This window comes from Bos mutus, chromosome 4 (genome assembly GCF_027580195.1).
Source record: "Bos mutus isolate GX-2022 chromosome 4, NWIPB_WYAK_1.1, whole genome shotgun sequence".
NCBI classification, from domain to species: Eukaryota; Metazoa; Chordata; class Mammalia; order Artiodactyla; family Bovidae; genus Bos; species Bos mutus.
This window is the reverse complement of record NC_091620.1, coordinates 102,580,624-102,608,565: the sequence shown is the minus strand read 5'-3', so window position 1 is coordinate 102,608,565 and position 27,942 is coordinate 102,580,624. Positions and strand designations below refer to the sequence as shown.

Genomic DNA, 27,942 nt, shown 5'->3' with positions numbered 1-27,942 from the left:
AAGGAGATGGATTGGCAATGTCTGTTAAGGAAAGAACACCATCTGGCACAATGACAAAAATGAGCACCAGAGAGGTTAAGGCAGAGTTTCCTCTGCTGGAAAAAAACCTGACCGTTGACATTTTGGACGGGATAGTTCTCCGTTGTGAGGGGCTGGTATGTACTTGATGAGATTCTAAGCCCCATCCCTTGCCTCTACCCATCAGATAACAGTGGTCTTCCACCCTGCACCCCGCCCCCAGTTGTGATGATCAAAAATGTCTCCAGGCATTGTCCCTAATTGAGGACCACTGGGTTAGATGATTGGCCAGAATCTCATTGCTGGGACCTCCCTAGTGGTCCCGTGGCTAAGACTCTGCCCTTCTAATGTAGGAGGCCTGAGTTTTTTCCTTGATCAGGGAATTAGATCCTACATGCCGCAACTAAGGCCCACCACAGCCAAATAAATAAATTAATTAATTAAAAAAAATATGAAGTCTCGTTGCTGAGAAGTGGTGGAGCTGAGATTTCAATCCAGACACCTGAATTTATATTCCTCTTGGCCACCATCTGAACAGCCTGTGCCATTGAACAAATGGCCTTATAGTTAACAGGAGCTATAGATCAAGTGGACTAACTTGCTGTACACTGAGTTAATGAGACACCCATGAAATGCTTTGCCAACCATCCACATGCATTTCCTGAGTGCTTGTTATTTAGACATAATCCCTTGCAGTTTAGAAGTCATAGCACGTATTTATGATGGAGAAAGGTTCAAGTAGCTTTATAACCCAAACATTTTCAACAGTGCAAAAATGTCTTAGATATTAAAACTCAGCCCTACCCAACAGATCTTATCCCAGTATTTAATTTCTCTATAAAGGAGTATTTAAATTATTTTCTTCTTGTTGAGGGAGCAATAATGAAAAAAAAAAAAAAAAAGGTTGAGAAACATTGCTGTAGCCTAAGGAACTAGGTGGAGCAAGCAGTTTTTTTCTGAAAAGGTGAGAAATATTATTACCTAAAATGAGATAGGAGAAGGAAATGGCAACCCACTCCAGTATTCTTGTCTATGGAGAATCCCATAGACAGAGGAGCCTGGCGGGCTACAGTCCATGGGGTCAAGAGAGTCAGAAAATGAGATAACATAGGATCTCTAGAATGTGAAGGGTGAGTGAATTTTAGGAGTCCTGCTGGCTGTTTTCATTACATTCATCCCTTTATTGGTGCAGTCAGTAGTCCCAGTTAATTCAGTTTCATGTCTCTCTATTCATGAATGTGATACATTTTTATCTTTCTCCCTTTTTTTATCACATTAGTTTCGATGGAACATGCCTCCCAACAAGTGAATTTCCTCCCTTTTCTTCAGTCTCCATTATTCAGAGAGGCATCTGTTTTCTTTAAGAAATAAAAGTGTCTAGAAATACACTCACAGTATTAAAAACGTGTCTGCATCATCAGCTGATTACTCACATCATAGAATAGCTAGTAAATATAGTGAGGAAGACACGTTTACGAACCATGAAATTTAGTAGCTCTAGCTTTAATTCCTTGATGTTGGACAAGTTACATGACCTCATTGAACCTCCGTTTTCTTATCTTTGAAATGGGCATGATGTTTGAGATAGTGTTGAGATAAGAATTAAAGGAGCTATTATATGTCAACTGCTTAGCAGAGAGCCTAGCCAGTAGTGAATGGCAAACATGTGGCAACTACTGGCAATAGTGTGTGTAAATAATATTGAGTAAAGCAATTTTTTCTGATAGAAAAAATAGATGGTAGTATGAGAATGGACTGATTCAGATCAAAGTGACCTAAGAGATTCCTCATCACTCAGTGGTTGGCTCAGGAGAGTCGGCCAGGATTGAGTCTACTTGTTCTGAACTTAGTCATGGTTCCTGCTGAGCATAAAGACAAGCTGCCTAATGTTCACGCAGGAGAAGGGCCACAATGGACCCTGTCTCCCTGTACACCTCCCTCGAGCTGATGCTGTCCACCACTCTCAGCAAGTCACTTAACATCTGTTTATCAGCATCCTCCTTTAACGATTAGGAGGAAGGTACCTGCCCTTCTTTCCTCATAAGATGGTGGAGAGTAAATGAACTCATTCATGCATATCTATTCCCTGAAAGATAGCATAAGGCACAGTCCCCGTTCACAGAGTTTGCATTTGTTGTCTTATTTCTTTAAAACCCCTTTGCTTATATTTACAGTAGTCGAACATGAAAGCAACCTAGATGTCCATCAACAGATGAATGGATAAAGAAGTTGTGATATGTATAAACAATGGAATTTTAGCCATAAAAAGGAACACACTTGAGTCAGGTCATGTATGGATGTGAGAGTTGGACTGTGAAGAAGGCTGAGCGCCAAAGAGTTGATGCTTTTGAACTGTGGTGTTGGAGAAGACTCTTGAGAGTCCCTTGGACTACAAGGAGATCCAACCAGTCCATTCTGAAGGAGATCAGCCCTGGGATTTCTTTGGAAGGAATGATGCCAAAGCTGAAACTCCAGTACTTTGGCCACCTCATGCGAAGAGGTGACTCATTGGAAAAGACTCTGATGCTGGGAGGGATTGGGGGCAAGAGGAGAAGGGGATGACAGAGGATGAGATGGCTGGATGGCATCACTGACTCGATGGATGTGAGTCTCAGTGAACTCTGGGAGTTGGTGATAGACAGGGAGGCGTGCTGCAATTCACGGGGTCGCAAAGAGTCGGATACGACTGAGTGACTGATCTGATCTGATCTGAGTCAGTTCTAGTGAGGTGGATGAGCCTAGAGCCTGTTATACAGAGTGAAGTAAGTTGAAAGAGAAAAACAAATATCGTATATTAAAGCATATATATGGAATCTAGAAAAGTGGACTGATGAATCTGTTTTCAGGGAATGAATGGAAACAGATGTAGAGAATGGACTTGTAGATACAGCAAGAGGAGAGGGGCAAATTGAGCATTGACATATATTTACTACCATGTGCAAAACAGCTAGCTAGTAGGAGGCTGCTATATAACACAAGGAACCCAGCCTGGTGCTGTGTGACAACCTAGAGGGGCAGGATGGGAGGAGCCCAAGAGGGAGGGGATATATATATATATATACACACACACACACATATATATATATAGTTATGATTCATCCAGGGTATTGTATGGCAGAAACCAACGTAACAGTGTAAAGCCTTCAAATAAAATTATCCTTCAAATAAAATAAATATCCTTATTATCCTTCAAATAAAATAAAAATAAACCCTTTACTTAATGTTTAACACATAGGAAAACATAAAAAAAAAAACAATCATTTATTTGTTGTTTTGTTATTCTCTAAAACATTATCAATTTAAAATGCACCTTGGCAGTATTGTGCTGACTGATGACCTAAAGGAAATGAGTGCTTACTGTTACCTGGGTGTCTGAAGTAGGTGGTTTGTATGAAGAACTCGCTAATGCTCCTGGGTTCATAATTCAGTTGTCTATTGACTTTGGATAATAAAGTGTTCAGAGGATAGAAGCTTTTTATAATGGGGCAGGTAGAGGTGGAAATAGGATGACTTGGGAAAGTAGCTATTGCTTCTATCTTTCAAATTTCTTCTCTGAAAATAAGTTCACTATTTAGTCAGGATGTCTTCTTAGGGTTACTAAAGCTGTAGACGGGGTTGGGAGAGAGATTCTGTGCAATTCTTTCTAAACCCTATATTTCTGACACGTTTTTCAAGTTGTTAAAATATATGTGAGATATTAAAGTGAAGAAGATACAAGAAATAATCCACAGCTTTATTTTATGTTTGTGACTCCATCTGGCTATAAAGCAAATGGCTCACAGATTACAGCAGTCACTTTTTATCCTGACCACACTAGTTTAGAATCACTATAACTACTACTAACCACTCTATTTGCTAGAAAGGCACAAATTCTAGACTAAATTTTGGCTTAGGGAACTGCTATTAATTCCATCACATGAATCATAGGATAATCTTATAATATGTTCATAGCTGAGCACTGGATTTATCTTCTTTGACACTATACTAGATTCCTTCAAGAAATTCTCTGGCCTAGAGATTACTGTTATTAATTGTCCCAGCATCTGACTTGAAATCATTGCTGGTCTCAACTACTGGGCTTAGAATTCTTACTGCCTTTTAACCGTCATCTCAAAAACATAATTGAATGTATGTATTCCTCTCTTCTGAAACACTTTCCTTCAAATCAACCTAATTCACCTCTTCTCCCATTTCCTCCTGCCAGACGTCCTAGAGTGTGAAGTTAAGTGGGCCTTAGAAAGCATCACTATCAACAAAGGTAGTGGAGGTGATGGAATTCCAGTTGAGCTATTTCAAATCCTAAAAGATGGTGCTGTGAAATTGCTGCACTCAACATGCCAGCAAATTTGGAAAACTCAGCAGTGCCCACAGGACTGGAAAAGGTCAGTTTGCCTTCCAATCCCAAAGAAAGGCAATGCCAAAGAATGCTCAAACTACCATACAATTGCACTCATTTCACATGCTAGTTGGAAAAGGAAATGACAACCCACTCCAGTATTCTTGCCTGGAAAACCCCATGTATGGAGGAACCTGGTAGGCTACAGTCCATGGGGTCACAGAGAGTCAGACATGACTGAGCAACTTCACTTTCACATGATAGTAAGGCTATGCTCAAAAACCTTCAAGCTAGGCTTCAAGAGTACATGAACCGAGAACTTCCAGATGTACAAGCGAGATTTAGAAAAGGCAAAGGAACCAGAGATCAAATTGCCAACATCAGCTGGATCATTAAAAAAAAACAAGAGAATTCAAAAACACATCTATTTCTGCATTATTAACTATGCTAAGTCTTTGACTAGGTGGATCACAACAAACTGTGGAAAATTCTTAAAGAGATGGGAATACCAGACAACCTTACCTGTCTTCTGAGAAACCTGTAAGCAGGACAAGAAGCAACAGTTAGACCTGGACATGGAAAAACAGACTGGTTCAAAATCAGGAAAGGAGTACATCAAGGCTGTATATTGTCACTGTGCTTATTTAACTTATATGCAGAGTACATCATGTGAAATGCTGGGCTGGAAGACTCACAGGCTTGAATCAAGATTGCTGGGAGAAATATCAACAACCTCAGATATGCAGATGACACTCTTCTTATGGCAGAAGGCGAAGAGGAACTAAAGAGCCTCTTGATGAAAGTTAAAAAGGAGAGTGAAAAGGCTGGCTTAAAACTCAATATTTCAAAAACAAAGATCATGGCATCTGGTCCCATCACTTCATGGCAAATAAATGGGGGGGAAAGTGGAAACAGTGACATTTTATTTTCTTGGGCTCCAAAATAACTGTAGATGGTGACTGCAGCCACGAAATTAAAACAGACACTTGCTCCTTGGAATAACTGCCATGACAAACCTAGACTGTGTATTAAAAAGTAGATACATCACTTTGCTGACAAAGGTCCACATAGTCAAAGCTATGGTTTTTCCAGTAGTCATGTGCAGATGTGAGAGTTGGACCATTAAAAAGGCTGAGTGCTGAAGAATTGATGCTTTCAAACTGTGGTGTTGGAGAAGACTCTTGAGAGTCCTTGAGCAGCAAGGAGATCAAACAAGTCAATCCTAAAGGAAATCAACCCTGACTATTCATTCAAAGATCTGATGGTGAAGCTGAAACTCTAATACTTTGGCCACCTGATGCAAAGAGCCAACTCACTGGAAAAGACCCTGATGCTGGTAAAACTTGAGGACAAGAGGAGAAGGGGACAACAGAGGATGAGATGGTTGGATGGCATCATCAGCTCAATGGACATGAGTTCGAGCAAACTCTGGGAGATAGAGAAGGACAGGGAAGCCTAGTATGCTGCAGTTCATGGGGCTTCAAAGAGTTGGACATGACTTAGTGACTGAACAACTCTTTTCTTCATAGTATTAATTTTATCACATAAGCTTTTTTTTTTTTTAAACTGCCAGAGTGGAATATCTGACTATAAAGTTGAAAGCACAAAAGTCAGGAAATGCTAGGTGAAAACTCTCCCAACAACAATAAATCCTTCTTATGGCCCTTTCTGCATCCTCCAGTATCCATTTAATAGCGCAACTAGTCATCCTACATCCTTTATGGGAAAACATTAATTTTTGGCTCCCTGGTTTTTGCCTGATTGTGTTCAAGCAATTCTTTTACTTTAGAACTTCTGATTTTTTTTTTTTTTTTTTTCTTTCTACCTTCTCTCCTTTATTCTAAGTCTCAGTGGAGTTGGGAATGATTTATACTGAAGAAGAAAAATATAGGGCCCCACACGAAAATTTCATAAAATGTGAGGTGGATTTCTTTAGACCCGGATGAAATGCTTTGTCTAGATTTATTCATCCCCTTTGGTTTCTGGGATGCGGTAAGGAATCTTGGCCTTTGAGATGGAACAGAATGAATAGAGATGCTCAGGAAATATCTCCTAAGTAAATGTAATAATAAATGCTCCTCAAACTGTTCGCTTTATTCCCATGTCTTGTATCATTTGACATACCATGAAGTTTGAGTTCTGCCTGGTGGATGCCCATGCTGGGTGGTATGATTCTGGTTAGGACTTCTTATGGCATGTTTGAACCTAGCTAAAGAACAGTTATCATTTTCTCCTATAAAATAAAACCTTATTGTATCATATAAATACAAACATAAAGGAGCACTCTTTAATTAAAAGCCATATAATAAAACATACACTACATTTTAAGTATACTTTTTATAAAGCTGCTGCTGCTAAGTTGCTTCAGTCATGTCCAACTCTGTGCGACAGAAGCCCATAGACAGAAGCCCACCAGGCTCCCCCGTCCCTGGGATTCTCCAGGCAAGAACACTGGAGTGGGGTGCCATTTCCTTCTCCAATGCATGAAAGTGAAAAGTGAAAGTGAAGACGCTCAGTCATGTCTGACTCTTAGTGACCCCATGGACTGCAACCTACCAGGCTCCTCCATCCATGGGATTTTCCAGGCAAGAGTACTGGAGCGGGATGCCATTGCCTTCTCTGACCTAGCTCTAGGCTAATTCATAAATGGGAAAATAACTTGAATAGATACTTGTATATGTATGACTAAATCACTTTGCTGTACACCTGAAACACAACATTGTTAAGTATGCTGCTACTGCTAAGTCGCTTCAATCGTGTCTGACTCTGTGCGACCCCATAGACAGAAGCCCACCAGGCTCCCCTGTCCCTGGGATTATCCAGGCAAGAACACTGGAGTGGGGTGCCATTTCCTTCTCCAATGCATGAAAGTGAAAAGTGAAAGCAAAGTCGATCAGTTGTGTCCGACTCCTAGCGACCCCATGGACTGCAGCCTACCAGGCTCCTCTGTCCATGGGATTTTCCAGGCAAGAGTACTGGAGTGGGGTGCCATTGTGTATACTCCAATATAAAATTTAAAAAAAGTTGAAATATTATTTTCCACCCTTTACTGTCATAGTGCATCTTATCTAGAGTTACTGAATAATTAAATTACTTAATGATTATGTATTAATAATAACTTATTAAACTGAGCTTAAACACAGCTGCTTGTAAGGATATTAAAAGCCCATTTCTAGTAAGCCCTTCCTAAGGAAGTGACAGCAAAATTCTCCCCAAACGTGCCTAAAGCTTGGAAAATCATCTAAAAGTTTAGTGCTGAGGAAGTGACACTAAATGTCTGGAAGCTCGGAATGTGTTCTGGAGAGGCTGCCCATGTGCAGTTGGCCAAGGGGACCTAGACAGGTATGAAGCTCCTCCAACCACTGGGAATTGGAGGTCTTGATGGGATGGGTGGGGGGTGGCGGTGGTAAGAAGAGGAAGTAGAAATGGGCTGATTTCATGCTCCTCTGACTTGCCTCTTGTCCCCTAGGCACAGCCCAGACATGCTCTGGCAGGAGTAGGAGCAGCTGGATAGACGAAGAAAGGCCTTTTGTCCCTCCATTCCCTCACAGACCAGAGATGGGGTGACAGATGTAAAATAGGACTTCAGGCAGGTCCAGAGTGACCTTGATATTCTGAGCTTATTCTTGATTAGCAAGATTTAGGTTTTAGTTGTTTGGGATTTTTTTAGACCAGCGGTCCCCAACCTTTTGGGCACCATGAACTGATTTCTTGGGAGACACTTTTTGCATGGACCGGGAGTGGGGGTGGGGAATGGTTTTGGAATGATTCAAGTACATTCCACTTATTGTGCACTTTATTTCTGATCTAACGCCAATGCTGATTTGACAGGACTTATGGGTCTGCCACCTGGAGGCCGGAGACCTCGGCTATAGACAGAAGTGGGTGGAATTTCATTTTTGGATATTTTAAGCAGAGCTTCACCCCCTCATTCCAATAAAACAAATTTCATTTTAATACATAACACTAAATGTTTTTGTTTCAATTTTTTTCCTCCTTGGAGAACAAGCATCACAGAATATCTACACAAAATCACAGGAAATAATAAAAAGTCTCAAAATCCTACTTTTTATGTGCTGCTAGAAACAATCATGTGACTTTTTTCTTTACTTAATCATTCTGAGGGGGAAAAAAAAGGTGCTCAGGATGATGTGGAAAACTTCAGCATTAAAAATAATATCCTAAGTAATCCAAAAGGGAAATTAATTTCGCTTTGAAGGTGTTCATGCACACAAACACTGAAATAATGAGTAAACTGGCTCTCCTGAGAAAATGCCAACTGTCACCTGCTTCCCACTGGGCTCCAGGGGTAACCAGCTTCTCTCACTGCCCTAACTTCTGACTCCAGAGATTGAACATCTCCTCAGGCAATCAGAAATGATTGTGTTATGCTGCTGCTGCTGCTGCTAAGTCGCTTCAGTCGTGTCCAACTCTATGTGACCCCATAGAGGACAGCCCACCAGGCTCCGCCGTCCCTGGGATTCTCCAGGCAAGAACAGTGGAGTGGGTTGCCATTTCCTTCTCCAACTTGTGTTATGAGACACCAACTACTCCCATTGTTAAGACAGAACTGGCTGATTTCCTTAACAAGTGAAACTATCATTGCTATTAAAAATACTGTAACTTATTAGGCAACTTATAATGCACAGGATGTTTAAGTTGATGGGATCTCATTTTTAAACCCTCTGGGCACAGTGAATTGGTTGGAGTACTCATTCACACCCACATACAGGGACCACTCCCCTGGGAGAGGGGAGGGCTTGGTTAGATATTTCAGGTAAAAATAAATCAGTAATTTCACACTTAAACTTTAGAGCAGATTTGAAAGGTATTGTTGTTATTTAGTCGCTCAGTCCTGTCCCACTGTTTTGTGACCCCATGCACAGCAGCCCACGAGACTCCTCTGTCCATGGGATTTCCCAGGCAAAAGTACTGGAGTGGGTTGCCATTTCCTTCTCCAGGGGATCCTCCTGACCCAGAGTCTCCTGCATTGTAGGCATTCTTTACCACTGAGCCACCGTGGAAGCCTGTATTTGAAAGTATGTGTAATATAAATGGACTTCCCAGGTGGCGCTAGTGGTAAAGAACACGCCTGCCAATCCAAGAGACAGACACAGGTTTGAGCCCTGAGTGGGGAAGATCCCCTGGTGTAGGAAAAAAACGTATCTCCTATGAAGTTCCATGCTATTATATAAGGTAGAAGTTGAAAAGAAGAAACAAAAGCCCTGAAAAATTCACTAAATTAATCATCATTTACAGATTATTAATGAATAATCATTAGAAGCAGAGGTGTTAACAGAGTAAATCCTGTGAGTTACCATCACAAGGGAAATAGTTTTTATATTTTGTATATTTATTTATATCCATACAAAATTACGTATCTGTATGAGATGATGACTGTTCTCTACACTTATTGTGGTCATCATTTCATCACGTACATGTAAGTCCATTCATTATGCTCTACACCTTATACAGTGCTGGAGGTCAATTAAATCTCAAACTGGAAGAAAAAAAAAAACTAGAAGTTGACTCTGGAGACGCCAATTACAGACTTGGTTCGTTGAAACCACCTTCTTCTGTGTCCCCTTCCCTCCAAATTGACTTCTCTTAGTGTCTCCCACCATTCAAGGGCTGATACAGGCTCTGCCACTCCAAGCTCCACCCCTCAATTCTCACCCATTGAATAAACATCTTCATCTGTTAGTGTTTTTCAAGAGTAATAGCAGATGTGCACTGTGCTGGGAACAACCTTAGCAGCACAGATTTTAAAAGGCTACAGTCCCACCCCCAAAGAAAATGCCTCGGCCTAACTGTGTTCAGACTATTGACTAAAACAATACCTGGTTTTGACAAGTAGAGCTTCATGCCTGAGGGTGTTGTTGGTTTGTTTGAGTTCTTTTTGGGTAGGGAGGCGGGGGATGGAGAATTAAAACTTGAATGGGAAAGTCCAAAGGCCGGGAGCGGGGTGGGGGGTGGGTACTTGTAGGTACATTATCAACAAGGACAGAAAAAATAATTCACTTAAATACCTCTGGGGCAGGGAGGTGGGGGGAATCTCTGAAAACTTTTGAAAAGGGATAAGTAATATGGCCAAGTCACCTGAAAAGCACTTTAAAAAATATTCTCTCTCCATACTTAATCCTCAAAATATCTAAGATGAAGTTTAGGATATTAAGTCATTATTATTTTAACTTTAAAAATACTTCTAAACAAAATTAGTAAAATAGAAACTGGATGGAATTTAAAAAATCCCAAGGTCACTTGTGGCAGCTATTCATAACTTTGTTGGAATGCTGGCAGATCAGAGGGTGTATTTCTAATCCTTTCCTCCCAGGTTCTCTGATAGCAGACTGCCCTAAATTGAAAGGTCTGCTTCACTGATTGCCTCCAGTTTTCACCCTTGCTCTCCCTGGGCTGGGAGAGGGATTCTTACTCATTATTAATTTTGTGCTATGCTAGCAACTGTTTATGTTGACAGATTTCCTGAGGACAGATGATGAGTCCACAAGGAATCCCACATTTTTTTCTTCATTGGTGTATCCATATAATTTATAATTTCACCCTATGAATTAGTGGAAAGATTATTTCAAAAAACTACTTGAGACATAGCATAATGTGAATTAACATGATTAATCCAAGTCATTCTCATCTTCACCAGCAATTGTTTGCTTTTGTGTATAAGTAAAAACAAATGTTCTGTGTGTACAATTATTTTGATCTTAAAGGCCATGCTTATTACAGAGAGACAAGATTGGGATTCTGTAGTTTCCTTTTGGGTCTCCAAGGTGTTTCCCTTATAGTCATGCCTCTATAGAGATGAAATTGTATTTATAATAGTTTCTATTTAGGCTTGATTTATATATTTATGAGATTAAACATGGACATGTATATCTAGACTTGGTTATGCACAGACATAAAAAAATAAAATCATAGACCAGGTTATAATATAAACACTTACAAGTGGAATTTAATTAAACATGTCTTCTAAAATCAGGTCTAAAGAGTAATAGGAGTTATTGAAAAGTCTACTGGATTGGACATAAAATAGTTTCTAGTCCCCCTTTATCATGAATTGGGTAAGTCACTTACCCTTTTAGAACCCCAATTCCCTTATTTGTAAATTGAAAATTTAAAAATAATTATAGATATACCACCCTTTAAATCATAATAGGGAACCTTATGCTGGGAAAACCAAGACACAATGATCAGCACACGAGTTTTATTATTGAACTTAGATTCAGAATAAAACTGCCACTTCCAGCATCAATGGCAGACAAGCTACTGTGTGGTGGAAACCAACTAGATCCTAAATAAAACATTTTGGTTCATTGCTGTACTCCCTAGAAGTAGGTAAAATAATCTCCAAGGCCAGTCCTCCTCTCTCCCACATTCCAAATGAACAAAGCTGAGTGAAAAGTGGAGCTTGGAGCAGTGAACAGATAAATACGCTGAACAAAAAGCAAAGGAGAGAAAGTGGGTTATTCTGAGAGAAAATGCCAGTTATTTATATTTATATTGCAGTTTTGACACTAAATCTAGAGTTAACAGCAAAGAAAGGGCACTGAACCTGAGACTCTGCATTAGTCCAGGACTCTCCAGGAGAGCTTAAATGGCCCCAGATTGCTTCCCAGTCCCAGCAGAAACAAACCAGATTTCCTTAGGAATACATCCTACAGAATAACCCATCAGATTCCCACAATTTATAAGTGGGCAAATATTGGTTCACAGCTAAGGCCACCAAGCACATGAGGAAGTAAGCCATCTATGTTACAGCTGTCAGATACAGAATAGCTGCTTATGAAGTACTTAAAGAAATAAAGCATAGAATCAGAAGAATGAACAAGCAGCAGAAAACTATCAGGAATGATCAGGCAGTTCTGAAAAATAACTAAACGGAGTATTTAAACAAAAATATGTAAATGGTGAAAGAACAAACAAAATGTTTTAAAGAGCAGATTAGTCACATTTGAAAGAATTAGTCAACTTGAAGGAAGAAGTTAATAATTTAATCAAAATGTAATTCAGAAAGAAAAAGGACTGGAAAATAAGAGAATAATTTAAAATACTGAGGATAAAATGAGTTAAACATATGTCAAGTAATATTCATGAAAAGAGAGAATAAAGCTAATCAAGGAGTCATAATAGCTAAGAAGTTTCCAGAAATGCTGAAAGCTATTAATCTACCTTTTTGGAAAGCATAGTTTCTCAAGCAGGAGAAACAACAAGAAAATCAATGCCTAGATGTCACCTCTTAGTGACTCTGTAGAGCAACAAAGACAAACTTTTTTAAAGTGGCCAAAGTAAAAGATACCACAAAGAAATGATTATTTTATAGACAGCAGACTGTTCCACTATAATTACAGGAAACAGAAGCAATAGAATCATATATATATTTATATTTATATACATATACACACACACACACATATATATATTCAGTTTTGAGAGGAAATAGGTATTATCAAATCTTAGAGTGAAACAAAGACATTTTTTAGATAGCCAAAAAGCACATGAAAAGATGCTCAACATCATTAATTATTAGAGAAATGCAAATTACAACTACAATGAGGTATCACCTCACACTAGTCAGAATGGCCATCGTCAAAAAATCTACAAACAATAAATGCTGGAGAGGGTGTGAAGAAAAGGGAACCCTCTTACACTGTTGGTGGGAATGTAAATTGGTACAACTATGGAGAACAGTAAAAATTTCCTTAAGAAAGAAAAAAAGAATTACCATGTGATCCAGCAATCTCACTCTTGGGCATATATCCAGTTCAGTTCAGTTCAGTCACTCAGTCGTGTCCAACTCTTTGTGACCCCATGAACCACAGCACACCAGAGAGAAGTATAATTCAAAAAGATACATGCACCCAGCATGCATTGCAGCATTGTTTACAACAGCCAGGAAATAGAAGCAACCTAAATATCCACTGACAGAAGAATGAATAGAGAAGATGTAGTACATATATCAGAGAAGGCGATGGCACCCCACTCCAGTATTCTTGCCTGGAAACTCCCATGGACGGAGGAGCCTGGTGGGCTGCAGTCCATGGGGTCGCTGAGGGTCTGACACGACTGAGTGACTTCACTTTCACTTTTCACTTTCATGCATTGGAGAAGGAAATGGCAACCCACTCCAGTGTTCTTGCCTGGAGAATCCCAGGGACGGGGGAGCCTGGTGGGCTGCCGTCTGTGGGGTCACACAGAGTCAGACACGACTGAAGCGACTTAGCAGTAGTACATATATACAATGGAATATTATTCAGCCATTAAAAAAGAATGAAATAATGCCGTGTGCACCAACATGGATGGATCTAGAGATTGTCATACTGAGTGAAGTCAGACAGAGAAAGACAAATACATGATATTGCTTATATGTGGAATCTTTTAAAATGGGACAAATGAACTTATTTAGGGTCAGAGATGTAGAGAACAATCTTATGATTGTCAGTAGAGAAAGATGGAGGAGGGATAACTTGGAAGACTGGGATTGACGTATACATACTACTATATAAAATAGATAACTAATAAAGACCTGCTATGAAGCACAGGAAACTCTACTCAGGACTCTATAATGACCTATATGGGAAAAGAATCTAAAAAAGAGTGGACATATCATATGTACATGAATAACTGATTCACTTTGCTGTACAGCAGAAACTAGCACAACTTTGTAAATCAACTATACTCTGATAAAATTTTTGAAAAATCACAATGAAGTTTTTAATTATATGCTAAATTATAATGAAAATTAACATGTCAAGACTATTTTTGAGTGATATCTGTCAGCCATAATGCTTACAATAGGAAAATCTGAAAGTGAACCAAGCATCCATCTTAAGTATTTAGAAAGAAACAAAAAATAAACAAAGAGAACAAAAGAAACAATGAAAATAAGAGAATTCCATGAAATTGAAAACAAAAGTACAATAGAAACATCGATAAAGTTAAAATTTAACTTTTTGAAAAGACTAATGAAAGAGACAATCCTTTTGCAAGACCAATTAAGAAAAAAGAGAATACAAAATGACTAAAAGGGGAATGTAAATATAGAGTGCAGAAAGAAAATACCCTGAGTGATTTTATGCCAATAATTTAAAAACCTAGATAAAACAATTCTTAGAAAAACATAACTTAAAGACTGACTTAAGAATTACAAAACCTGAATAGTCCTAAAACTATTAAAGCAATTGAATCAATAATTTAAAATATTCCTACAAGGAAAGACCAGCTCCAGGAAATTTTATAGGATTAAGGAAATCACTAAACATTCAACAGCTAATTTCTATCTTTTATGGGTTTACTCAGCAAATAGAAAAATAAGAACTGCTCTGTAAATCATTCTGCATAATCTGGGTACCCAAAATAGATAAGTACAATCTGAGAATAGAAATTATAGACCAATCTCACTCAACAAGCTAAACAAAATATTAAATCCACTATTTTCTTTTTTTTTTAGTTTATTTATCATGACTTAGTTGGGTTTATCCCAGAAATGCTAGAGTAGTTTAACATTAGAAAATCTAGAATTGTGACCTACCATAATAGATTAAAAAGAAAAACCAATATATAATCTCAATAGAACCCTCCCCTCCAAAAATTGGATAAAGTTAAGCTTTGATTCAGCATAAAAAGTCTTTGCAGACTTTGAGTGGAAGAGAATTTTATTTACTTTACTTGAATGAAGATATCTACTAAAGCTTCAGTAAACATCATTCTTAATGATGGTAAGTTAGAAGCATCCCATTTAAAATCAGAAAAAGGACATTTGCTTCCTATCATGTTTTGATCATCACTGAAGCTGGAGGCTCTAGCCAGACAATAAGAAAAGCAAATAAAGACGCCAAAGACTAGAAAGGAACAAACCCAACATTAGTTGCAGTTACTATGATTACATATACAGAAAACCACAAACAATCTAAAAACAACATATTAGCAATAACAGAAGAGTTCAGCAACGTTACTTTCCTATTGTGTACAGCTCTAAGACCAACAGGCAAAAATTCACTGCCTTTCCAAATAGTGGCCATCAACATTTTAAAATGTAATAATTAAAAGATACAATTTATAATTCCAGAAAAAAACATAAGGTATCTGGGAATAAATCTAACAAAAGGCATACAAGGTTTACCTAGAGAAAATAATAAAACTTGAAAGTCATTAGGGACCTAAATAAATGAAAAGATGTACCACATTATGGATAGCAATACTTAATATTTTAAAGATGGATATTCTCTCAAATTGGCCTACAGTCTTAAAATCTCAGAAGAATTTTTCATGCAATGGGCAAGCTAATTCTAAAATGTAAAAGGAAAGACAGAAACCTAAGAAAAACTGAATCTCCTAAAAAATTTGAGTGTAACAATTTGTACCAGGTACGAAGATCTTCTATAAAGCTGTAATAATTAAGACAGTGTGATTTTGGCAGAGAGTTAGAAAAGTCGACACAAGGAGAGTGACAGAATGAAATAGAGAGTAACCCAAAAATACATGGAAACTTTATATGTAATACAGATGGTATAACACATAAATGGTGATGAGACGGTATGGAAAAAAAAGGAAGGAAGAGATTGGGAATGATTGCTAATGGGCATAAAGTTTTTTGGGGAAGTGATGACTCTAAAATTAGAAAATGATGATGGTTGTACAAGTCTGTATATATACTGCCAGTTATTGAACTATAAACTTTAAATGGGTGAACTTTATGGTGTGTAAATTGTCAATAATGCAATTAAAGAGTGCTCTATAGTAACACAAAGTTACAGAGATGAATCTTTAGAAATATTAAGTGAAATTTTAAAAGGCATAGTGAAATAATACATTATTTATGCATGCATGCTAAGTTGCTTCCAAGTCTTTGTGACCCTGCGGCCTGAAGCCTGCCAGGCTCCTCTGTCCATGGGATTCTCCAGGCAAGAATACTGGAGTGGGTTGCCATTTCCTTCTCTAGGGGATCTCCCAACTCAGGGATCAAACTCCAGTCTCTTACATTTCCTGCATTGGCGGGCAGGTTCTTTACCACTAGGGCCACCTGGGAAGCCCTTATTACTTATGGATATGCACATATATGATAAAACTATTTGGAATATTGCAAAGGCAGGATAAACATACAGGAAAGTTGCTCCCTCAGGGGGAAGAGAAGGAAATGGAACAGAGGAGGAATCCATAGGCAGATGCATATTGGTGATTGTTTTGGTTCTTGACTGATTATTTAAAAGTTTTTCATTTTGATTATCTATAATTTACATATTTTATATTTACTCTTTGAATCTAATGTTCTACTTATAATAAAACTTAAAAATCTTTAAAATGATAATACAGGTATTGGAGAAGGAAATGGCAACCAAATCCAGTGTTCTTGCCTGGTGAATTCCATGAACAGAGGAGCCTGAAGGGCTACAGTGCACGGGGTCGCAAAGAGTCAGACGTGACTGAGTGACTAAATTTCAAATTTTATTTTCCCACCCCACTCTCAAAACCACAGACAGTGCAGCAGTGTCTATAAAACTCTGAGGAAATGAATGCATGACTTGAAAGGTTTAAACCCAATCAAGTTACCTCCTAAAATAAATGCAAACAGATAATAAAATGAAAGAACATAAAGAAATAAAAATCCATGAGCTTTTCTTGGAATAAAAATTTAAAACTATTGCATGATATGTAACCTGACACACAACATTGAAAATCAATGATACTCTAATTAAAGAAAATATATATTGTATGGCAAACTCAAGGCAACCAAGTAGATGAATCAAAGTAAAGAGTGCAGAAATAGAGAAGCCAGGCCATGAAAAGCTCTGGTGTTGAGCACTAAATTATTTAAAAGAGGATCAAGAGTAAACAACTGTTTGATGGTTTCAGAACAGGAGATGAGTGTTATAAACCCAAGCACTGTACAGAATAGTAAAACTAATCAAAAGTAAGGTTAGAAGGAGTGAGGTGAGAGAAAGCAAACTAGTGTCTCTTTCTTCAAATTTCTTAAGAAAGTCAACAGATAGGATGCAAAACAAGTATACTTTTAAAACTATATTGACTCTACCTCAGTACTGATGACTGAGTAACTAGTGACTTTTGGCAGGGGCGTGTCTTTGATATTATGAAGGTTCTGTGCACTGTAAGATGTTTGGCATCTCTGCAGCCCAGTCACTAAACGCCAGTTATTGTGACCACCAAAAACATGTCCTTGCATTTCTAAAAGTATCCTAAGAACTTGGCACTGCATTAGATTGAGAAACACTACTCTCACCTCTTATAGGTTTTTTTATAACACTTTTTTCTTCAAATTTAGAGCAATGTTGGAGATTTAAGGTCTCCTTACTGAAAAATCACAGAAGGGATTCTTTACATCAAATCATTCAATTTCACATTGTTATCCCTTTCTTCTACTGAATTAAAATAAAAGTCAACTTAATACAGAATAAGCCCTCTTACAAATATAATCATTTGTAAGTTTAACAAAACTTGTTGAAACACAGAATATGAAAAAATAAACCTAGTTTTCATATTTAATATTTCTGAGTGTGATAAAAAATGGATAATATCAAGTTTAATGTATTATGCATTTTTAAGTGTACAATTCTATGACACAAACATATTCATATCATTGTACAACTATCACACTCTTTATCTTTGGAACTATTTTATCTTCCCTAAATGCATATTTTAATATATTTATATAACATATATAGCCATTTGCCAATCTTTTGATTTGGGGCCAAGATCTTTTCTTTGAGTGCAGTTGCCTGACCGGAATTCCCCCTGGCCATCTTTTTTGCATGAACTACACTAATAACAAACTCTCCAGGATTTTCAGTTTCGATTTCTTTAAAATGAAACAAGAACCGAAAAACATTGGGAGAGAACCTGAGTGCTGCATCCTCCCCTCTGTGATCCTCTGCTACCTCCCAATAGTTTACCAGCTAAACTTAAAGCAAGTTTTGAATAACCCTACATTTACCTAGTCTTCCGGATGCTCAGTCTAGTCTTTATGAAACAATGATTCATTCTTTTTTGCATTGGTATTTTTATCATTTTTTTCATAAAATTCAATGAAGTTATATTATTTTAAAGGTTTGGGTTCAAATACAGTTGACTCTTGGAAAGTATCCAGTTGAACTAATGAGTAGGGGAAGTTAGAGAGCTGTCTGTTTACCATAAGCATTTTAAGAAATGTTCATCACAGCACTGTTTATAATAGCCAGGACATGGAAGCAACCTAGATGCCCATCAGCAGATGAATGGATAAGAAAGCTGTGGTACATATACACAATGGAGTATTACTCAGCCATTAAAAAGAATACATTTGATTCAGTTCTAATGAGGTGGATGAAACTGGAACCTATTATACAGAGTGAAGTAAGCCAGAAAGAAAAACACCAATACAGTATACTAACACATATATATGGAATTTAGAAAGATGGTAACAATAACCCTGTGTATGAGACAGCAAAAGAGACACTGATGTATAGATCAGTCTTATGGATTCTGTGGGAGAGGGAGAGGGTGGGGAGATTTGGGAGAATGGCATTGAAACATGTATAACATCATGTATGAAACAAGTCGCCAGTCCAGGTTCGATGCACGATACTGGACGCTTGGGGCTGGTGCACTGGGATGACCCAGAGGGAGGGTATGGGGAGGGAGGAGGGAGGAGGGTTCAGGATGGGGAGCACGGGTATACCTGTGGCAGATTCATTTTGATATTTGGCAAAACTAATACAATATTGTAAACTTTAAAAATAAAATAAAATTTAAAAAAAAAGAAATGATCTAACAGGAAGTTTAAATAATGTTAATAATAAAAATGAATCTATTACAGATAGTATGTGTACCTGTGGTGGTTAATGTGTGTCAACTTGACTGGGTCACAGGATGTCCAGACTTTTGATCAAATATTATTCTGGGTATGTCTGTGAAGGTATTACTGAATGTAATTAACCTTTCAATGGTAAGACTGAGCAAAGCAGCCTGCCCTTCCTAATGTGGGTGAGCCTCATCCAATAAATTGAAAATATGAACAGCACGAAAAGGTTGAATAAGGAGGAACTCCTTTTGCTTCACTGATTTGAGCTCTGGAACATCGTTTTTGTTTTTGTTTTCTCTAGTTTTTGGACTTGAACTGAAACATCAGGTTGTCCTGGGGCTTCAGCTTATTGCTTTCAGAGTGAGACTACACACGGGTTACCCTAAGTCTCTAGCTGGCTAAATGCAAATCTTAGGACTTCTTAGCCTCCAAAATCAAGTGAGCCATAGACAAACTAAACTTTAAAGTAAAGACAATTACGAGAGACAGAGAAGGACACTACGTAATGATCAAGGATTCGATCCAAGAATATAAAAATTGTAAATATTTATGCACCCAACATAAGAGCACCTCAATATATTATGCAAATGCTAATAGCCATAAAAGGGGAAATTGACAGTAACACAATAATAGTGAGGTACCTGAGCACTACTTACACACTTATGGGTGATCCCATGCATAGACCATCCAGGCAGAAAATTAATAAGGAAACCCAAACTTTAAATTACACATTATACCAGATAGACTTAGTGGGTATTTATAGGACATTCCAACCAAAAAAAAAAGCAAAAAACAGAATACACTTTCTTCAAGCGTACACAGAACATTCTCCAGGATAGATAACATCTAAATTTAAGGAAATTGAAATCATATCAAGCATATTTTCTGACCAAAATGCTGTGAGATTAGAAATCAATTACAGGAAAAAAAAAAAAAAAAAAAAAAAAAAAGGCAAACACATGGAGGCTAAATAATATCGCTACTAAAAAAAAAAGAGTCACCAAAGAAATCAAAAAGGAAATTTTAAAAAATACTTAGAACAAATGATAATGAAAACAAAACCTGTGGGATGCAGCAAAAGCAGTTCTGAGAGGCAAGTTCAGAGCAATAAAATCCTACTTTAAGAAACAAGAAAATTCTCAAATGAACAAGCTAACCTTTACATAGAAAGTAACTCGACAAAGAAAAGTAAACAAAGCCAAAGTTACTAGAAGGAAAGAAATAAAGATCAGGGCAGAAATAAATGAAATAGAAACAAGAGAAAAATACCAAAGATCAATGAAACTAAAAGCTGGTTCTTTGAGAAGATAAACAAAGTGATGTAAACATTTACCTAAACTCATCAAGGAAAAAAGGAGAGAACTCAGATCAATAAAATTAGAAATGAAAAAGAAGTTACAACTGACCCCACAGTAAGACAAAAGATCCTAAGATACTACTACAAGCCACTACATGCCAATAACATGGATAAATTGTAATAAATGGATAAACTCTTAGAAAAATAAAACTTTCCAATACTGAACCAGGAAGAAATAGAAAATCTGAACAGATAAATCACAAGCAATAAAATTGAAACTGTGATTAAAAATCTTCCAACAAACAAAAGTCCAGAACCAGATGACTTCTGACCATTCTATCAAATGACCAGGCAAATTCTATCAAACATTTAGAGAAGATATAACACCTATCCTCAAATTTTTTCAAGAAGTTGCAAAGGGAGTAACAGTCTCATACTCATTCTACAAGGCCACCATCACCCTGATACCAAAATTAGACAAAGATATCACAGAAAAAGGAAATTATAGACCAGTATCACTGGTGAACATAGATGCAGAAATTCTCAACAAAATACTATCAAACAGAATTCAACAACACATTAAATACACCACGATCAAGTGGGATTTATCTCAGTGATGCAAGGATTCTTCAATATATGCAAATAAATGTGATACACCATATTAACAAATTGAAGAATAAAAACCATCAACCTTCTCAATAGATGCAAAAATGCTTTTGAAAAATTCAGCACCCATTCAAGATAAAAATTCTTCATAAAGTGAGCATAGAGCGAAACAACTGCCACATGACAGACCATAGCAAACATCACTCTCAATGGTGAAAAACTGAAAGCATTTCCTCTAAGATCAGGAACAAGACAAGGGTGTATCTACTCTCACCTGTATTTTCACCATAGTTTTGGAAGTACCGGCCATGGCAATCAGAGAAGAAAAAGAAATAAAAGAAATCCAACTTGGAAAAGAAGTAAAACTGTCACTGTTTTCAGATGACATGATATTACACATAGAAAATCCTAAAGAGGCCACCAGAAAACTCCTAGAGCTAACAAATGAATTTAGTAAAGTTGCAGGATACAAAATTAATACTCTGAAATCTCTTGCATTCCTATACACTAACAACAGAAGATCAGAAAGAGATACTAAGGAAACAATCCCATTTACCATTGGGATTGTTTATAACAAAAGTAATAAAATGCCTAGGAGTAAACCTACCTAAGGAGGACTATGCCAAAGCCTTTGACTGTGTGGATTACAACAAACTGTGGAAAATTCTGAAAGAGATGGGAATACCAGACCACCTTACCTGCTTCCTGACAAACGTATATGCAGATCAAGAAGCAACAGTTAGAACTGGACATGGAACAACACACTGCTTCCAAATTGGAAAAGGAGTACATCAAGTCTGTATATTTTCACCCTCTTATTTAACTTATATGCAGAGTACATCATGCGAAATCCTGGGCTGGAAGAAGCACAAGCTGGAATCAAGATTACCAGAAGAAATATCAATAACTTTGGATACACAGATGATACCACCCTTATGGCAGAAAGCAAAGAAGAACTAAAGAGCCTCTCAATGAAAGTGAAAGAGGAGGGTGAAAAGTTGTCTTAAAGCTCAACATTCAGAAAATGAAGATCATGGCATCCGGTCCCATCAATTCATGGCAAATAGATGGGGAAACAATGGAACAGTGAGAGACTTTATTTTTCTGGGCTCCAAAATCACTGCATATGGTGACTGCAGCCATGAAATTAAAAGACACTTGCTCTTTGGAAGAAAAGCTATGACCAACCTAGACAGCATATTAAAAAGCAGAGACATTACTTTGCCAACAAAGGTCCATCCCGTCAAGGCTATGGCTTATGCAGTCGCTATGTATGGTTGTGAGAGTTGGGTCATAAAGAAGGCTGAGTGCCAAAGAATTGATGCTTTTGAACTGTGGTGCTGGAGAAGACTCTTGAGAGTCCCTTGGACTGCAAGGAGATCCAACCAGTCCATCCTAAAGGAAATCAGTCCTGAATATTCATTGGAAGGACTGATGCTGAAACTGAAACTCCAATACTTTGGCCACCTGATGTGAAGAACTGACTCTTTGGAAAAGACCCTGATGCTGGGAAAGATTGAAGGCAGGAGGAGAAGGTGACAACAGAGGGTAAGATGGTTAGATGGCATCACAGACTCAATGGACATGAGTTTGAGCAAGCTCAGAGAATTAGTGATGGACAGGGAAGCCTAGCGTGCTGCAGTCCATGGGGTGCAAAGAGTCGGACACGACCGAGTGACTGAATTGCACCGAACTGAACTGAAGGAGCAAAAAAATCTGTATGCAGAAAACTATAAGATACTGATGAAAGAAATCAAGGATGACACAAATAGATAGAGAGATATATCAGTACCATGTTCATATCAGTACCACATTCTTGTATTGGAAGAATCAATATTGTAAAAATGACTATACTAACCCAAAGCAATCTACAGATTCAATGCAATCCCTATCAAATCACCAATGGCATTTTTCACAGAATTAGGATAAAAAATTTAAGAGATTCAATAAGTGGTACTGGGAAAACTGGACATATAAAAGGATGAAATTAGAACACTGTCTAACATTATACAGAAAAATAAACTCAAAATGGATTAAAGACCTAACTGTAAGGCCAGACATTATAAAATTCAAAGAGGAAAATTCACAGGCAGAAAACTCTTTGATATAAATAACGGCAAGATATTTTTTAACCCAATTCCTGGAGAAATGAAAATAAAACAAAAATAAACAAATTGAACTATTTATGTTTAAAAGCTTTTTCACAACAAAGGAAACCATAAAGATGAAACCATAAAGATGAAAGGACAGCCCTCAGAATGGGAGATAATATTTGCAAAGAAAAGCGACTGACAAGGGATTAATCTCCAAAATATATAAATAGCTCATGGAGCTCAATATCAAGAAAACAAACAATCCAATCAAAAAATGGGCAGAAGACCTAGACATTTCTTCAAAGAAGACATACAGATGGCCAAAAAAAACACATGAAAAGATGCTCGATATCACTAATTGTTAGGGAAACGCAAACCAAAGCTACATGAGGTATTACGTCACACCAGTCAGAATGACCATTATCAAAAAATGAACAAGTAAATGCTGGAGACAGTGTGGAGGAAAAAAAGAACCCTCTGACACTGTTGGTGGGAATGTACATTGATAAAGTCTCTATAGAGAATAGTAAGGAAGTTCCATAAAAAACTAAAAATAGAACTACCATATGACCTAACAATCCACTCCTGGGCATATATCCAAAGAAAACCATAATTCAAAAAGATACATGCACCCCAGTGTTCACTGGAGCATTGTTTACAATAACCATGGTATGGAAACAATCTAAGTGTCCATTGATAGATAACTAGATAAAGAAGACGTGGTACATATACACTGGAATGGAATATTACTCAGTCATAAAAAGGAATGAAATTGTGCCATTTGCAGAGATGTGGATGGACCTTGAGACTGTCAGAGTGAAGTAAGTCAAAGAGAAACACAAATATTGTATATTAACACATATTTGTGGAATCTAGAAAAATGGTATAGAGGATCTTATTTATAAAGCAGAAATGGAGATACAGATGTAGAGAACAAAGGAGGAAGGGGGCTATGGGATGAATTTGGAGATTGGGATTGATGTATATACCCTACTGATATTGTTAATATATATAAAATAGATACCTAATGAGAACTTACTGTATAGCACAGGGAACTCTACTCAGTGCTCAGTGGTGACCTAAATGGGAAGGAAATCCACAAAAGGGGGGATATATGTAAACATACAGCTGATTCACTTTGTTGTACAGCAAAAACTAACACAACATTGTAAAGCAGCTGTACTCCAATAAAAATTAATAAAAAATCAAGCAAGCCAATTCTTTAAATAAATAATTATTATTTATTTCTTATGCAATATATGCACATATCCTATTGGTTCTGCTGCTCTGGAGAATCTTGACTAATAGAATACCTGACAAGTAAATGCAATGTGAAACTTGGAACAGAAAGAAGAGATTAGTGGAAAAACTGCAAAATTCAAACAAAGTGGTGGATGAAACTGGAACCTATTATACAGAGTGAAGTAAGCCAGAAGAAAAACACCAATACAGTATACTAACGCATATATATGGAATTTAGAAAGATGGTAACAATAACCCTGTGTACGAGACAGTAAAAGAGACTCTGATGTATAGAACAGTCTTATGGACTCTGTGGGAGAGGGAGAGGGTGGGGAGCTTTGGGAGAATGGCATTGAAACATGTGTAATATCATGTATGAGACGAGTCGCCAGTCCAGGTTCGATGCACGATGCTGGATGCTTGGGGCTAGTGCACTGGGACGGCCCAGAGGGAGGGTATGGGGAGGGAGGAGGGAGGAGGGTTCAGGATGGGGAGCACGGGTATACCTGTGGCGGATTCATTTCAATGTTGGGCAAAACTAATACAATATTGTAAAGTTTAAAAATAAAATAAAATTTTAAAAAATTCAAACAAAGTCTTGAATTTAAGTAATCATAATGTATCAATGTTGATTTTTAAATGTGTTAAATGTACCACGGTAATGGAATATGTTAAAAGGAGAGGAAGCTGGTAATACTCTGTAGTATGCTTATAATGTTTCTGTAAATCTAAAATTATACCAAAATAAAAACTTGGTTTCAAATGATAACAGGTATTGTGTGATCCCTCTTTCTCAAACCATATCTAATTACCTGTCATTGTATTTATATTTGTTCACCAAATTTAGTAATCTTTACTTTGGGAAATTATTTACCTCTTCCTTTGTACCTTTCTGTATTTCTTGAATTTTTTAAAACAATAATAGACATTATTCTATAAAACAATAAAGTCATTCTGTAGAACATCTGAGTCTGTTTGACAAGGGGACGTTTAGAAATTATCTAAAGCTAAAAGCACTATGATGTTTGATTTGATGTTAGTTTCTAATAACATGCTTTCATCTGTAACACTCTCCTTGTGAACCTAAAGGCGACTTTAAGATGAGGCTCTAAGTTTATTAACACTATGCCACAGAACTAGAAGAATGACCAGGTAATGTTGGAGTAAGAGCATATTGTTTTTGACATACATAACTTAACGTTCTTCATGTCTGTGTTACTTTTGCTTTTTTGCCAGCTGTAAGCATCATAAAGGACGAGAAGGGAAGGCTCTTGGTAGCAGTTTTGCAGTTCTGATCAGTGGACCAGTGAGGCATCAAGAATTGTTAGAGATCCGTATCTCCAAGTCACAGCAGAACTTGCCATTGAGTCATGGGAGGGATTAGAAGGACAGCTTCCTCAAAGCCCTAACACAAAGAAAACTGTTTGATGCTCATTCTTTTCATCCTTGTATTTATCCTCTTTCATCTTTGTTCTCTTCACCTTGTCTTTCCTCTCCCACCATCCTGCTTCTCCTCTGACGTTGACCATTAGGTACTTGTAAATTCTCAGGGGAGCTGCTTCTTTTCATTTTCACTCTAAGACCATGACCTCTTCACAGACAGGAATAGTTATCTTCTTCATTCCCATGTCCCCATCACCTAGCATAGTCCTCACCCATCAATCATGGGCTGGGTTGTTGAATGGGTGACTTTGAGACTGGAAGGGATGGTGATGTCTATGAGCTCAGCCTCAGCTGCAAATGGAACCTCTGGGATTTTCTGGTTCTTACTCATCCAAGTTCTATCTCTCTTGTTTTTCTTTCCCAGACTCTTTCTTCCTGTAATTTATTTGTATGTATGCTTATTCACTCAGTCATATCCAACTCTTAGTGACCCCGTAGCCTGCCAGGCTCCTCTGTCCATGGGATTCTCCAGGCAAGAAGACTGGAGTGGGTTGCCATTTCCTTCTCCAGGGGATCTTCCTGACCTGGGATCAAACCTGCGTATCTTGTGTCTCCTGCATTGCAGGCAAATTCTTTACCCACTGAGCCATGGGGGAAGCCTGTAATATACGCTAGCCTTATTGTCCTTATTCTGCACTTTTTGAGTGTGCCTACTCTAGGGTCTTTCTGCTGTTTGCATGAGGTCAAGTCTTCCCTTTAACTTTTGTTTCTAGAAAGTTATCATCTATGCCGGTAGTTCTTAAACTTGATTGGGCATCAGAATCACTTAGAGGGTCTGTTAAAATACAGACTCCTGGGCCCCAACCTCAGTAGGTCTGGGGGAGGGCTGGAGGATTTGCATTCCTAAGTCCCTAGTAAGGCTGCTGCTGGTCCAGAGACCATGCTTAGGGAATCACTGATCTATGTGCTACAGAAGTACTAGCCAGTAAGTTATCTAATCTCCCCTGCCAGGGAGAAAAAAGAAACAGAGTTTTCATTGTCTAGAACTTAACTATGAAATAAAAGTAATGGGAAGAATATGCATGTTTTGTTTTAAGCTCAAGGTATATAAAGGTTTTTTTTTTCCCTTATAATCGTCATTCTTTAATTCAAACCATTCCATAGACCATAAGTAAAGTTAAAACTGCTACCAGAGAAAAGACTATTGATATTTCTATCAGAGTGTATAAAAAGGTTAATTATGGTGTGCACATCTTTAAAGATCTCCTTGCTGTGTGAGCCATCTCCAGAAATACTTGCCATAGAACTGAAATAGAAATGATTATATGAGTAAATTATCACCCACACTCCTTGCATGCATCATTTCATACCACAAGCCTTTTCTCTTTTCAAGGAATAATGGTTTTACATTTTACTTTGTGATGGCACTGTAATTGCTAAATATAATAGGGCATTATGCTACAAAGTTAAAAGATTTCAAGTGAAAAGATAAGTCAAATATAGTCATCTCATCCAGCCAATGATTTCTTAAAGTGTGCTTCTCTTTTTTTCTCAGCTGTCCCTGAATTCTGATCTCTCCTGGGATGACTGAAACCAAACACCATGGCAGAAAAAAAGCTTAAAAGGGATGCTAGAATTCAACTAGTCCAGGCATCTGTGACTTTGACCCGCTGCCCAAATCTGGCCCACCATTTTTGTAAATAAAATTTTATTGGCGAGTAGGCATGCCTGTTTGTTTACGTATTTGGATGACTGCTTCCACTCTTCAGTGATGGAGTTAAGTGGTTGCAACACAGACCATGTGATTCAAGGGCCAAAACATTTACTATTTCACCCTTTACCAAAAAGGTTTGCTGACCCCTGCTCTAGTCCAGCCTACTGATTTGGCAGGTGAGATAACTCATCCTGAGAGAGAAAGTGGTAGCTCAATGTAATACATTCAAAGAGACACAGGACTGCAGAATGCCAGGTGTCATCCTCAACAATTCCTATAAGAGCTTTGTCCCCAGAGAGTCATCGCAGTCCCGCATATATTAAGTAGAGAAGGGGACACTGGGGTAAGTTTGCATCTCATTACAATTTTTAAAGAGCCCTGTATATGACAAACCCAAAAAGAACAGTGTGACAGATGTGTGCTTTGATGTTAGTCCAGGATGTATAA

The 27,942-nt window shown here is 37.7% G+C and overlaps 1 protein-coding gene across 1 annotated transcript in view; it reads left to right on the top strand.

Annotated features, from left to right (window-relative positions):
- The window catches only part of UMAD1 (UBAP1-MVB12-associated (UMA) domain containing 1), a 275,271-nt gene extending 247,777 nt beyond the window's left edge, over positions 1–27,494 (top strand). The window contains exon 6 of the mRNA XM_070368863.1: positions 27,337–27,494. Within this exon, the coding sequence (XP_070224964.1) occupies positions 27,337–27,346 (10 nt within the window). The 3' untranslated portion in view covers positions 27,347–27,494. The remainder of the gene's footprint in view (positions 1–27,336) is intronic.
- The last annotated feature ends 448 nt before the right edge of the window (positions 27,495–27,942 follow it).